The sequence below is a fragment of the Lathyrus oleraceus genome, chromosome 3 (genome assembly GCF_024323335.1).
Source record: "Lathyrus oleraceus cultivar Zhongwan6 chromosome 3, CAAS_Psat_ZW6_1.0, whole genome shotgun sequence".
In the NCBI taxonomy this organism is placed as follows: Eukaryota; Viridiplantae; Streptophyta; class Magnoliopsida; order Fabales; family Fabaceae; genus Lathyrus; species Lathyrus oleraceus.
In genome coordinates, this window is record NC_066581.1 from 502907662 (window position 1) to 502921793 (window position 14132).

The following is a 14132-nucleotide window of genomic DNA, read 5'->3' on the forward strand; positions in this document are numbered from 1 at the left end:
TTCAAAGCATCTATCCATGTCTTACGATATTTAAAATCTGCCACTGTCACAAGTTTATTTTATTCTGCTTCCACTAATTTAATCTTATCTAACTTTGCAGACTCAGACTGTACTTCCTACGTTGTTTTAGGAAAAATAATAACATAATATGTTATATATTTATAGACATATCTACTTTCATGGAAGTCCAAGAAACAAAGCACAATTTCTTGCAACAACTTTGAGGATGAATACAGAGCCTTGGCAAGTTTAGCTTATGAAATTCAACGGCTCCATTACTCATTTAAAGATATCAACTTCTCATTTACTCAACCAACTTTTTAAAGAAGTCAATTTGTATAACTAAATTTGTTAATCAATGAGCAAAACTCAACTATATCTTTAATTGAGTTATATAAAAGATGAAACTAACCATGATATTTCTAGCAGGAATACATTACAAAATCACCATAAACATACCATATATTTCTATCTTACATGTTCATTTACTCAATTTAACATAGACTATTTTGAAAATAAAAAAAATCTCATAACTCACATTTTCAAACTTCACTAACATCATATAATTCTAGCCTAATTTATATACTTTAGTTATCAACACATCATGAAAATCTAAATCTCTCTAATTGACATGTTTTTTTATGTGCATATGAATAATGATTAAACCCCCATTTTATTATATTTGAATCATGTGAATCATGATAATTTTATATATCTATTCTAAGAAACTACAATAACATGGCATTTAAAACATAAGTTTGCCCAATTTTTATATTGAATGTTTCAAACCAAATACATTATATGCATTTATTTAAATGGTACAAACCAAATACCATTTTCATATTGAATGATATCACTGTAGTAGATGAGTTGCTTGAAGTATATCTAAAAACACAATTTATATCCATCATTGTTTGTGAATAACAACTATTTTTATTATTATTTTGTGCTATTACTTTTGCTAATGGTTCTGAAACTTGAAGTAATTAGTGATGAATAACGTAACAAGCCACACATGTTTGTTTCCTATAAAAAATATATATGAGAAAACCAATAAAGGATAATAATCATGAAAGAATAAAGGAACATATCTTCCTATGATCTAAATTATAAAAGTAAATTATGCAAAATATTAGAACAAAATTGTAGTCTCTCTTAATTTAAGTTGCTGGTATATACCAGTCATATAATAAAATAATTGAAAAATAATAAAAGAAAATGATAAAGGAAAAAGATAACAATTCAAAGCATAAAAGCTTTAGAATAAAAAATAGAAATCAAAATTTGCAAATAGCTTCTTAAGAGAGCTCTCCATAACACATATTCATTTTTTAGCATCATATGTGCTCCTTGCAGCATCTGCGGCCTCTTGTGCTTTTTCCTTCATTTGTTGACCAGCCTACGATAATAAAATATTGTCATAAATCACCAAGATTTCTAAATTAATATTAATCATTTATTTGTTTTTCTACTCAGGATCGTCTTTGAGGGCGTGCAAGACGGATTACCACGCATGGACGCGAATTTGCCAGAGTTAAACTATAGCTAAATAGGATTTCATCGAATATTTGTCAAGTTAAACCGTGATTAAATAAGACTTCTATTTAGCTTCCATGGTTAAATTGTGGTAAACCTACACAGAACCTCCAAAATCTTGAAACAACTATATTTTTACTCTATCTTTTTTTTATAAAATTCTACATTTCCATTATCATGAGAAACACTTGTTGATTCTAAATAAGATTGTACAAACCTCTTGGCAAGATTCTTTTGCAGATTGAGCAGTATTGCTTGCCTTGTCCATCATATTGCTTCCCTTCTCCTAAATCAACACAACTTTACATCAAATAATCACGCTACAATAATTTTAAGCATATATAGTAAATAAAATTAATATAAGTACTTAATTTTGGCACTAATAAGCAACCTGAGCTTGTCCCGCGGCTTGACCAGCTTGATGGCTTATATTTTGGGATTGATTCATCTTTGATTTCTCTTTTAGAAATTTGAAAAGGAATGAAAGTAACTCAAACAATTCTACTTTTCTTGATGGATGTAATTCATAATTGTGTGATGTATATATAGTTTTTCATATTTGTGAGGAGAATGACACATGTAATTACTTGCACCATTTATTAAAGATGCTTTAGTTTGAGCTTAAGACTAGGAAATTTTGTAAAACTTCTATTTTTAAAATTGACTCTTATTACAATCATCCTACTAAAAATAGAAAGTCATTACTATCCAATATTTTACTGTGTTAAAACAAATTAAACAAGAAATTTAAAAAAGTACTGAATTTTAAAACTACTAAATTGATTATAACTTAAACTTCATTTTGAATTAAGTTTAATCATGAATTTTCTTTTGTCCATTTTTTGATATATTAGCTTTTGAACAATCTTGTTATATCAAATCAAGATGTTTAGGACAATTTCAAAGCTAATATTTTATTTATTTTTAAAATTTTTAAGAGTCATAGTAGGAAAACTCACTATCAAGTAACCTATTTATAATTACGCATATATCTATGAGGCTTGCTCGTAGTGAAATGAAATAACATTCCAAACATTTTTAATTGTCATCATGTTATAGGTAGAAAATGTCTACCACATTTTAATAAAAATAATCTTCGACCACCAAAGAATTTATTGGAAGCACAACATGCATTTTCTTCTCTTAACCATAATTCTCCATAGGCAAGAGTCTTGTTTTGAGCTCAAGACCACCATAAAATGTTGTAGCTTAAGAACCATACACCCTAAACGACTTCAGCCTAATATGATATAGTCACATGGGACACATGGTGTGTCTTAAATGAGAAGCAATGCATGACATGTGGGGTGAGGTAGATAGATTGTGAGAGGACCTCAAGAAGAGTCTACCTACCATGATCCATGGAGGAGTGGGGTCAGATTGACTGAATTCGGAAAAAATCTTTAAGGTAATTTCATTTTTACTAGGTCTAAAGGCATATAAATACCCCTAATATCACATACATAAATCATTGACTAAAGATCTTTGGGTATATCATCGACATAATTACAACTATTATATCATTTTAACATGTATAGTTGGTACCCATCGCAGGTCTCGATAAAGTGTTCACGACTCTCACCTTTTAAATATGAGCTTTCAATCAATCTTTAACAGTTGATCAATGGTGACAACTGTTAGAAAATTCGGTAAAATTAAATGGATCCAGGACTGAATCGTGATTGAGAATCACTTTCCTTAAAAGTATTTCAAGCACTCTTTTATTATGTCTTAGAGTTGGAAAATGCAAGAACACTCAGGATAATATCAGCCTTAATTTCGAGTCTGCACAAGACAAGTGAAGAACCCGAAATGCAAGGAAGGTTTTTCTGGAATTTGGAAGAGAAATACGTTTTTAGTTCTTGTGTTATTTTTTCTGAATAGAATCATATATTTATAGGAGATATGGATGTTGTTTCAAAAGTTTGCAACCTTTGATGAAACAACACCATTTCACCATAAAACACAATGTTTCATATATGACACTATTTCATGAAAAGATATGAAAATTGAATTCAAAATTCAAACAAAACAATAACTAAAATTCTGAGCACTAATAAAAAATGCTATTTAACTCTTTTGTCATTTTGGAACTAATATTGCAAAACAATTTCCAACAATCCCCCACTAGTTCTAATAATGACAAAAATCATTCCAGATAGTGAAATATAAAAAGTGTTAATACAGTTAGGTATCTTTCGATTTTAAACTTAACCTTAGTGAGGATAACGCAGAGTTTAATCGGAATGTTTGGTAGCAAAGCTTTTAAACCATTAATCCATGGGATCAGACCGGCGTTACCTTACACACACTCTTTAAAGGTTCTTCCTTTACATATCTCGCTTAGCACTTATTTATGGCCATATGCTATCCTTTTCATGAATTTTTCATGAGAGAAACTCCAACTCTCACTTTGAGACGGCACCATCTCAAAATTCACATAGGTGAGGTTCATATAGCATCCTTTCCAATAGATACTCTTCTTCGTTAATGAACTTCATTAAGAGGTTTTGGAAACCTCAACCCTCAATTCAACACAGTCAACCTTATTTCCCAAATTCTTGACTTACATCCAATTCAACGACTTGTTGTTACCCATTGAATCTTGAAGTTAATGTTTTGTTAACATAAGATTGGGTTGCTGCCGCTGTCGGAACCTTTATTTAAGGAGTTTCAACCCCATTCCTCTCGAGGTTGTTCGTACTAAGTCTCTGGCCAGTGGCTTAGTAAACGGATCTGCTAAGTTATAGCATGTTCGTATGTAGGTGAGTGAAATGATTCCATCCTTAATCAATTTTCTTACGAACGAATGTCTAAGTCCTATATGTCTAGACTTTCCATTATACACTTCGCTGAATGCTCTTGCTAATGTGGCTTGGCTATCGCAATGTATCATCACTTTTGAGACATTGTCTTTAGCCAATGGAACTTCCAACAGAAGATCCCTCAACCATTCCGCTTCTTGACCGGCGGAAGCGAGAGCCACAAACTCTGATTCCATGGTCGAAAGTGTAATGCATGTTTGTTTCTTGCTCTTCCAAGAAATTGCTCCACCAGCAAGTGTAAATATCCATCCAGTTGTAGATTTATGGTCTCCAATATTAGATATCCAACTCGCATCAGTGTATCCTTCTAATATGGCAGGGAACCTTCCATAGTGAAGACCAAGGTCCTTGGTTTTCAGTAGATAGCCAAAAATCCTTGTAATTGCCTTCCAATGTTCATTACTTGGATTACTAGTAAATCGACTCATTTTACTGACTGCAAATGATATGTCGGGTCTGGTACATTGCATTAGGTACATTAGACACCCTATTGCACTTGCATATTCCAATTGAGCCACTGATCTTCCATTATTCTTTTGAAGTTTGTTGGCATGATCAAATGGAGTGGTTACTTCCTTAAAGTTTAGATGTTTAAACTTATCAAGCATTTTCTCAATATAGTGGGTTTGACTAAGTTCATAACCCCCACTATTTCGCTTAACCTTGATCCCTAAAATTGTGTCAACAAGTCCAAGATCTTTCATCTTGAAAGTGGATGTTAGAAACTTCTTTGTTTCTAAGATTCCTTTTAAATCATTACTAATGATCAACATATCGTCGACATAGAGACAAAGGAATATTACAGTGGTTTTGCACGTCTTTGTGTATAAACACTTGTCACAAGAATTAGGAATAAATCCATTTGAGAGTATTACAGAGTCAAATTTTTGATGCCACTGTTTTGGTGCTTGTTTTAGTCCGTATAAGGATTTGACAAGTTTACACACCTTTTGTTCATTTTCCAGGAAGCAGGTAGCCTTCCGGTTGTTCCATGTAGATTTCCTCATCGAGATCTCCATTTAGGAACGCTGTTTTAACATCCATCTGATGGATTATAAGATCATTCAAAGATGCTAAGGCAAACAACAATCTAATAGTAGTTGTTCTTGCTACTGGTGCGTATGTGTCGAAGTAATCTATGCCTTCTTTCTGTCTAAATCCCTTTGCCACTAATCTGGCTTTATAAGTGTTTAGAGTACCATCGCTATGGTATTTCTTCTTAAACACCCACTTGCATCCAATGGGCCTTGATCCCTTAGGTAAGTCAACAAGTTCCCAAGTGTGGTTTGATACAATTGAATCCATTTCATCTTGGATAGCATCTTTCCAAAAAGTGGAGTCCCTTGAAGTTATTGCTTCCTTATAAGTTTTTGGATCATCTTCCACTTGAAGAATAATCGGAATGCGTTGAACAAAGTTCTTACAATTTCCCTCAACAAGATAAAAGGAAATAGATTGAGAATCAATCTCATCTGGTCCTAGATTCTTTGTTTTCCGAATTCTCTTGCTTATCCTAGTCTCGGGTTGTGGTTCAATGATTATAGGAGTGCCTTCAGTTTGTATTTCTACAGTCCGAGAAGAGTTATCTTCATGAGATTCTTTATTAGTGGCCGACTCCGATCCTTTATCCTTTGTGATAAGGTTTTCAAAGAATTCTACATCCCGGGATTCAACAATTACATTAGATTCTAGATTTAAGAGTCTATATGCTTTACTGTGTTGTGCATATCCTACAAAAGCACATCTTATTCCTCGAGGACCCAACTTGGTTCTTTTAGGGTCCATGTTTTTGTAGTATGCCACACACCCCCACACTTTAAAGTAATCGATATTTGGCGCTCTGCCTTTCCATGACTCATATGGAGATATACCAGTTTTCTTTAACGGAATTCTATTGATTATATGACAGGCGGACAATAATGCCTCACCCCACAAGTTAAGGGGTAATTTAGAATGCATCAACATGGCATTCATCATCTCTTGATATGTTCGATTCTTTCTTTCTGCCATGCCATTTTGTTGCGGTGTTCGTGGTGCCGAACATTCATGTATTATACCGTGCTCTTCACAGAATGCATCAAATTCAATTGAAAAGTATTCGCCGCCCCTATCACTTCTAAGGACCTTTATACTTTTATTTAATTGATTTTCGACTTCTGCTTTATAAGTCTTAAAGGCATTAAATGCATTATCTTTATGCTTTAAGAGATATACATGAGTGTATCTAGAGGAATCGTCTATGAATGTAATAAAGTATCTATTCCCTCCACGTGTCAACATGCCATTAAATTCGCACAAATCTGAGTGCACAAGATCAAGTAATTTCGTTTTCCTTTCAACACTTTTGAAAGGCTTCTTAATCATTTTTGATTCAACACATAATTCACATTTTTTGAAATCCTTTATATTACATGAAATTAGTCCAGATTTAATTAGTCTCTTCATAGAACTAATACCACAATGTGCTAATCTATTATGCCATAAAGAAACGGAATCAAGCATGTAAACGGAATTAGAAATTTCATTAATAATATTATCATTAGTACATAGTTTGATCATTCCCTCTGCGGAATATCCTTTTCCAATGAATACACCATTACGGGTCAAAATAAGTTTGCCCGATTCATATACAGATTTAATACCCGGTTTTCCCAATAAATCCCCACTAACAAGATTCCTATTCATGTCTGGAACATGAAGCACATTTACAAGTGTAACTTTCTTTCCAGAAGTGAAGTTAAGTTCGACCGAACCGGTTCCAACAACTTTAGAGCGGACTTCATTTCCCATTTGTACCTCTTGTCCATCAATTGCTTCAGAATAGGTTTTGAATGCAGCCTTGTCATAAGTAACATGCACTGTAGCACAAGTGTCATACCACCAACCTTGAACTTTTCCTTTGATTGCCATAATTTCGCTCACTGTAGCAATTATGTCATCATCTGATCGAATTGCATTGATCTCATTTTTTGCTTTATTTTGTCTGCAATCTCGAGCATAGTGTCCAGGTTTACCGCATACGAAACATCCGTTCTTTGGACCTTTATGACCGCCAGAGTTCTTGAACTTGTTATGTTCTTTCTTTGGTCCAAGATGACTCTTTATGCCATCATGTCTCTTCTTTCCCTTGTTGGTCACAGCGTTTGTTTTGAAATGAGTAGGGGGTTCTGATTTCTCCCTCTCCTTCGATTCCTCCTCGATTCGAAGATGTTTCTGAATTTTCTCCAAGAAGAAGTCCTCGGAACTGTGCAACAATTTCTTTCGGTAGCCTTTCCATGAAGGTGGTAATTTTGCAATAATTGCACCGACTTGGAAGGTCTCAGGGATGTCTATTTTTACTGCCTTTATTTTATTGACCAGAACTTGCAATTCATGCACTTGGGGAAGAATGGGCTTAGAGTCTAAGAATTTAAAATCGAAATATTTAGATATTAAGAACTTCTTCGTACCTTCCTCTTCAGCCTTGAACTTGAATTCTAGTGCCTTCCATATTTCTGTTGCCGATGGATTGTCTGTGTAGAGGTCGTAGAGACGATCAGATAAAGTATTCAGAATGTGTCCACGGCAAAGCAGTTCGTCCTCCTTGCGTTTCTTGCGCTCCTTCTTGAGTTCTTCCGAATCATTTTCTGTTGGTTCAGGTATTGGTTGTAGGTCGGGATCAAGAACATAGTGAACCTTCAGGGCAGTCAATAGGAATGTCATCTTGTCTTGCCATCTTGTGTAATTTGTTCCATCAAATCGATCTAACTTGACAAGATCCTGGTTCATCACTTTGATGCTTGAAACAGCAGCGTCTGAAGCCATTATGTTACTAATACTTTTAAGATTGTTAGAAAATTCGGTAAAATTAAATGGATCCAGGACTGAATCGTGATTGAGAATCACTTTCCTTAAAAGTATTTCAAGCACTCTTTTATTATGTCTTAGAGTTGGAAAATGCAAGAACACTCAGGATAATATCAGCCTTAATTTCGAGTCTGCACAAGACAAGTGAAGAACCCGAAATGCAAGGAAGGTTTTTCTGGAATTTGGAAGAGAAATACGTTTTTAGTTCTTGTGTTATTTTTTCTGAATAGAATCATATATTTATAGGAGATATGGATGTTGTTTCAAAAGTTTGCAACCTTTGATGAAACAACACCATTTCACCATAAAACACAATGTTTCATATATGACACTATTTCATGAAAAGATATGAAAATTGAATTCAAAATTCAAACAAAACAATAACTAAAATTCTGAGCACTAATAAAAAATGCTATTTAACTCTTTTGTCATTTTGGAACTAATATTGCAAAACAATTTCCAACAACAACATGCATTTCACAATCCTATAGCAACGATAAGGAAACTCTAGAAAAATTGGACCTCGTTATAGATGAGTTGTGTTGTTAGAATGAAACCCTACGAGCAACACTCTTAACGATCTAACATTAAAATAAATAGGGTGACAACTACTAGGAGGGAGTAGAGGTTGAATACCCTCAACCCATTTTAGCTGAAATCTCATACGCCTCAGTCCTAGAGAATTTCAATCTGGCCCCGATAATGTTTGATGGGAAAAGCAACCTTCGAGAACATGTCACCACCTTCAACAGACAGATGAATATTATTGTCGCATCTCGAAAAATACGATCCTTCACGGGGCGTTTGTGTGCTTGCAGAAAAATGATTCGAACAGAGACGCCGTCAAACTTTATTTATTCCTAAAGAAGGAAATGAAAAATATCGATAAAACTCTTAAAAAAGAAGATGTACTCGCAACCAAATTCAGGTGCGAGAGTCGATTATACAAGAGGAAGCTATTAGCACCCCTCACGTTTGTTGTACTCAACGGTAACCTTTTAATTAAACTTGCGATTGAATGTTAACTTATTTTTAATTGTTTTCTTTGAATGATACAAAGTGCAAAAGGAAAACAAAAGAGTTTGCAAAAATGTTTTTATTAGGGTGCTTTGCGAGATTACGAGTGTCGCTGCTACGTATCCAAATAATCGAGGAGGGGAATTGAAGACTCTAGACCATCTCCCTTTTCATTCTTTAAAAATTATGTTTAAGTATAATTAAGTGTTTTGATTTGGAGAAAGTGCTCGATGTTGATCGATGTTTTTATTTGCGTTTGCAGAAATGAGTTGAGTTATGAAAATGATTGAGAAGTGGGATATTGGAGATGGTTTTGACTTATGAAAATTACTCGACATTGGATTGAGAGTTATTTTTTATTCTTTTTTGAAATTGTTCATTTTATGTTATTCTTGATTAAGTTTGAGTTAATAGACAAATAAAAGACACAAGGTAAAAATATAACTATGGGAGGGATAAATTTTTATCAAATGGGGATGATGTGAATACTCAAGATAAAGAAGGTAAAAAATAAAATCAAACAAACCATACAACTAATTTAAAGACTAAGCATATGACCTAATCAAAATAAAACAAAATAATTAGTAGGGTTAATTAAAAATAATTAATATAAATAATTAAGTGATGTTAACTAATTGAACTAATTAATTATGATTAGCCAAGCTACTTATATAAAGAAAAAAAAAACTAAATAACCAAAGAAAAACTAAAAATGAATTTGAAAATAAAATAAACAAAGAAAAAGCCCATCATGGGGGTGCGACCAGTAGGAAAGAAAGGGGGGTGCTAGGAGTAGATTGGGCACTTGGCCCAGTCATGAAAGGCCCAACCAGAGAGTCAAATATTGACTCGGTCTTGACCATGTGATCTAACTACCAGGGCAATCAAACAAAAAAACATAGTCCATATTGAGGGTGCATAGTGAGCTTCAAGAACATGCATGCATGGGATTGAGCTAGGTGGGGATAAGCATGAAGAACAAGTGGCAAAGTAGTCTACCATTTGTCTTGCATCTGACAGTCAAAGGAATAAGTGATAAAAAGAAAAAAGCAAACCAATAAAAAAACATTTTCATTCTTTATCTTCTCTCTTCCCAAATGCCTACTCTCAGACCTCTCTCTCTTTCTATGTTTTTTCGCTCTACAATTCCACCCAACCTTCCATAGGAGAAGATGATGGTAGGCTAGCTAAGTTCGGCGGTGCCACCGTCTTCTCCGACGAGCCCACAACCCAAAATATTAAAAAATTCAACACTAACCCCATATAGAATTTCGTCCACTCCTTGAATCCACCATTAGTTTTCCCAAAATACCAATCAAATGACTGAATGGGGCTTCCCTTTTCAAAACCCTAAACTTACAAAACCTCTCAAATGAACCTAAACCAAACCGAAAGCAACCTAACAACATCCAATCATCAATTCAAACATGAAAAGGAACAAGAACAAGCAATGCACAAGGAGATCAAACTCAATAGAGGAATGCGACAAAACTCGGTTCAGGGCATCAAATTATTGTCAAAGAAAAGGTGCACTAAAAAGTAAGAAAACAAAGTTACCTACTCTGAATGTTTTCAGAGACACGAAAACTCCCCAAGGTATTTCTGACTCTCTTCTTCTTACTGCTTGTCTACCTCTTTTCTTCTTCTTCTTTTGATTTTTATGAATTCCGTTTTGTATGCTATTGTATGTGATGTTTGCGTGCAAATGATATTTTGTTGTTGTGTGTGTTATTGTTGTTTATGTGTCTTGTTTGGGGTTAAGCTCTTCCTACTCAAAATTTCAATGAGAAATCCAAAGTAGGATTAAGATTCTATTGAGCTTTTAGTGTAGTTAATGATGGTGAGGAATTAGGGTGAAGAAACTTCAACAGAAAGTATATAGCTATAAATTCACGTAGATTAATTCAGATGTAGAATTAATCTATAAGCGAACCAAACAGAATGCAATTTCTACAGAGTGACTCTAATGGAATCTCTCCTAAAAATGAAACAATTGCTTAGTTTATATAAAGAGTTTTGTACATGTGAAATATTTGGAGTGTGTGTACCAAAATTCTTTTAGAGAGAAATTCCTCAAATCCCTGAAATCGTGTGATTGTTTGGAGTGGTGATGAAATGTGGCCCCCAATTTCATGTATGGATGCATGTACTGCCATTTATGTTATTGCTGACTTTTTGAATTGTTTTTTATTTTGATTCTTTTCTTATGTTGATGGTATATTCTTCTTGGTCTTGCCTCACTTGATTTCCTTTTTTCATGGATGTATGGTATGAGGTATCGTGTATGATTGAATGGTCATGCATATGGAAGTTTCCAATCTTGCTTTATTTTCTATGTGTATCCTATATGTGATGTATAATGTCCATGTTGATGGTGGGGGACTTGATCGTGGCTTGATGATGGAATCCAAAGAAACCTTTTTTGTGTCATTTCTGTTTTTTGTCAATGACGTATATTGGTACTCAAGGCTACACATATAATGTAATATAAATGATATATGCAAAACATGCCTTGAGTACCACATGTAAAATTTCAAATAGCAGTTCAAAATTATTTTAGTTGAGAAAAACTTTTGTCTTATTAAAAAAACAAACCTATCATTTATTATATAAATTCAAAATAATGTAAATGCAACATTAACCCACTTATTAAATCTAAACTCAAAGTTAAAATAAAAATTAAAACAAAGGTCAACTAAGATGCAATTAGTAATGAAAAGGTCAGAGATAAAGTCAACCTTCTTAACTTTCATCTCATTCTCAAATATATGCTAATGGATGCACACATAAAAATGAAAATAAATACAATGCAAATGAGCTAGTAATGAAAATCAAATTTATATTTTGATCTTTGACTTTCAAACCAATAAAATTATAATGGATAACAATGATGCAGGTGATTAATGTAACACCCCTTTTTCTATCCCAAAATACTTAACATATAATCAGAGTAAATAAGCACACATATAAACAAAAGGGCGTCACATCGACGTTTTCAAAAACTAAAAGCTTTCAAAAACCAACATCATTCATCATCAATATACAATACACCTGGTCATTCAAAATATAACACATTCCAATTATCATGAATATTCAAGAATATGCGTTCGCAGCGGAAAAGAATGAATACTCATGTATTTCATAAAATGATCCATGTCCCATACCATGATCATCTCTCGATAATCTCCTCAAGATAAAATAAAACAAGTAATAACACAATGCATATCCAAATAAGATATGAGTTCAATACTACTAATCTACCCAGTGTTACATGACCAGAGCATTGACTCACTACCTAGTCTCCAAACTAGAATACGGAAACTCTCCGGCTGAACCTCGAATGAGCTACCTTCCACTTACTTCAACGATACTACTCCTGAGTATCTGCACGATACCAATGTAAAGGTAACATTCAAACAGAAAGGGTGAGAATTCAAATCATTATGAAGAAGTATAATAAGGTACAATGATTAAATCAACATTTAAAGGACACACCTCGTATAACCATGTAAATAATACTAACCAATATTTATTTCACATGTCTCTAACATACATCAAAACTCAAGGAGTATAACATTCAAATCCAATACTATATTCCTAAATATACACATAACTACAATTATCACATAATCACATATTTTGCCAAGTTATGTAACCAAACATCACCAAATTCAATTATCATATCTCATACACACATCACAATCACAACACTGCATACACTCAATTATCACATAACTCTAATGTGACTCAATGCAAGACATGTGACTCTATGCATGCGGTAGTTCAATGTGAACCCAACGTTTCACCGCTTTCCGATTCAATATCTAGAATCCAAGCCACGCTTCCGATCCGGACAAGATCAAAGCCACTACTACGCCTATTTCCAATTAAGGATCAATGTATGCTACGCCTATTTCCAATTAAGGATCAACGTCTATGTGAACCCACAGTTTCACCGCTTTCCGATTCAATATCTAGAATCCAAGCCACTACGCCTATTTCCAATTAAGGATCAATGTCTACTACGCCTATTTTCAATTAAGGATCAACGTATGCTACATCTACTATGCCTATTTCCAATTAAGGATCAACGTATGGTACCATGTGAACCCACAGTTTCACCGCTTCCACTATGAAGCCGACCATGCCATGAATGAGTGTACAAATACCAATACATATGCAATTAAGATCATCTCTACCATCTTAACATTCCACATATCACCATAATTCAACTCTATGAATTATCCACCAATGGTACATATACACATTCATAACAATATATCATTCACAAATATAGGCTAATTATCAAATACACACACATAGATTTCATTCCAAAACGAATACAACATTAAAATCTCAATTTTTCACTTTTCAAACAGTGTTAACCGGTTAACGCATATGGTTAATCGGTTAACATAAAACAAAATCAATTTCCTGGCAATTTTCAACAGTGTTAACCGGTTAACGCATTTGGTTAATCGGTTAACGCAAAACAGAACACAATTTCTAACAGGTTTTCAACAGTGTTAACCGGTTAACGCCTTTGGTTAACTGGTTAACGCAAAATAGAATGCTATTCCTGCGTTAACACAAAACAGAATGCAGAATTTTCTGCATTTTTCATCGTTGGAGGACTTTCGGACCTCCGATTTCGATTTCGTAAAAAACCACACGTTTAGAAAATTATCACTCATACAATACTCTAAGTATATAAAGTTAATTCACAGTTTTAACATAATTAAATCACCACAAATCAAGAATACTCATCAAAACCTAAAAATTCCAAAACCATGCAAATTAGGGATTTCAACCTAAACATATTTCTACCCATTGACCCAATTATACTAACCCATAATAATAAGGATTCCCCCCTTACCTCTTCAATTTTCTGGAAACCCTAGCTTCTCT

At 33.7% G+C, this 14132-nt stretch overlaps 1 protein-coding gene across 1 annotated transcript; it reads right to left on the reverse strand.

Annotated features, from left to right (window-relative positions):
* Positions 1-1245: 1245 nt before the first annotated feature.
* LOC127129748 (stress-induced protein KIN2) lies at positions 1246-2047 on the reverse strand. Its single transcript, XM_051058872.1, has 3 exons — positions 1928-2047; positions 1754-1822; positions 1246-1399 (listed from the first exon to the last, which is right to left on the reverse strand). The coding sequence occupies exons 1-3, from the start codon at positions 1982-1984 to the stop codon at positions 1325-1327; spliced, it is 201 nt and encodes a 66-aa protein (XP_050914829.1). The 5' UTR covers positions 1985-2047; the 3' UTR covers positions 1246-1324.
* Between the last annotated feature and the right edge of the window lie 12085 nt (positions 2048-14132).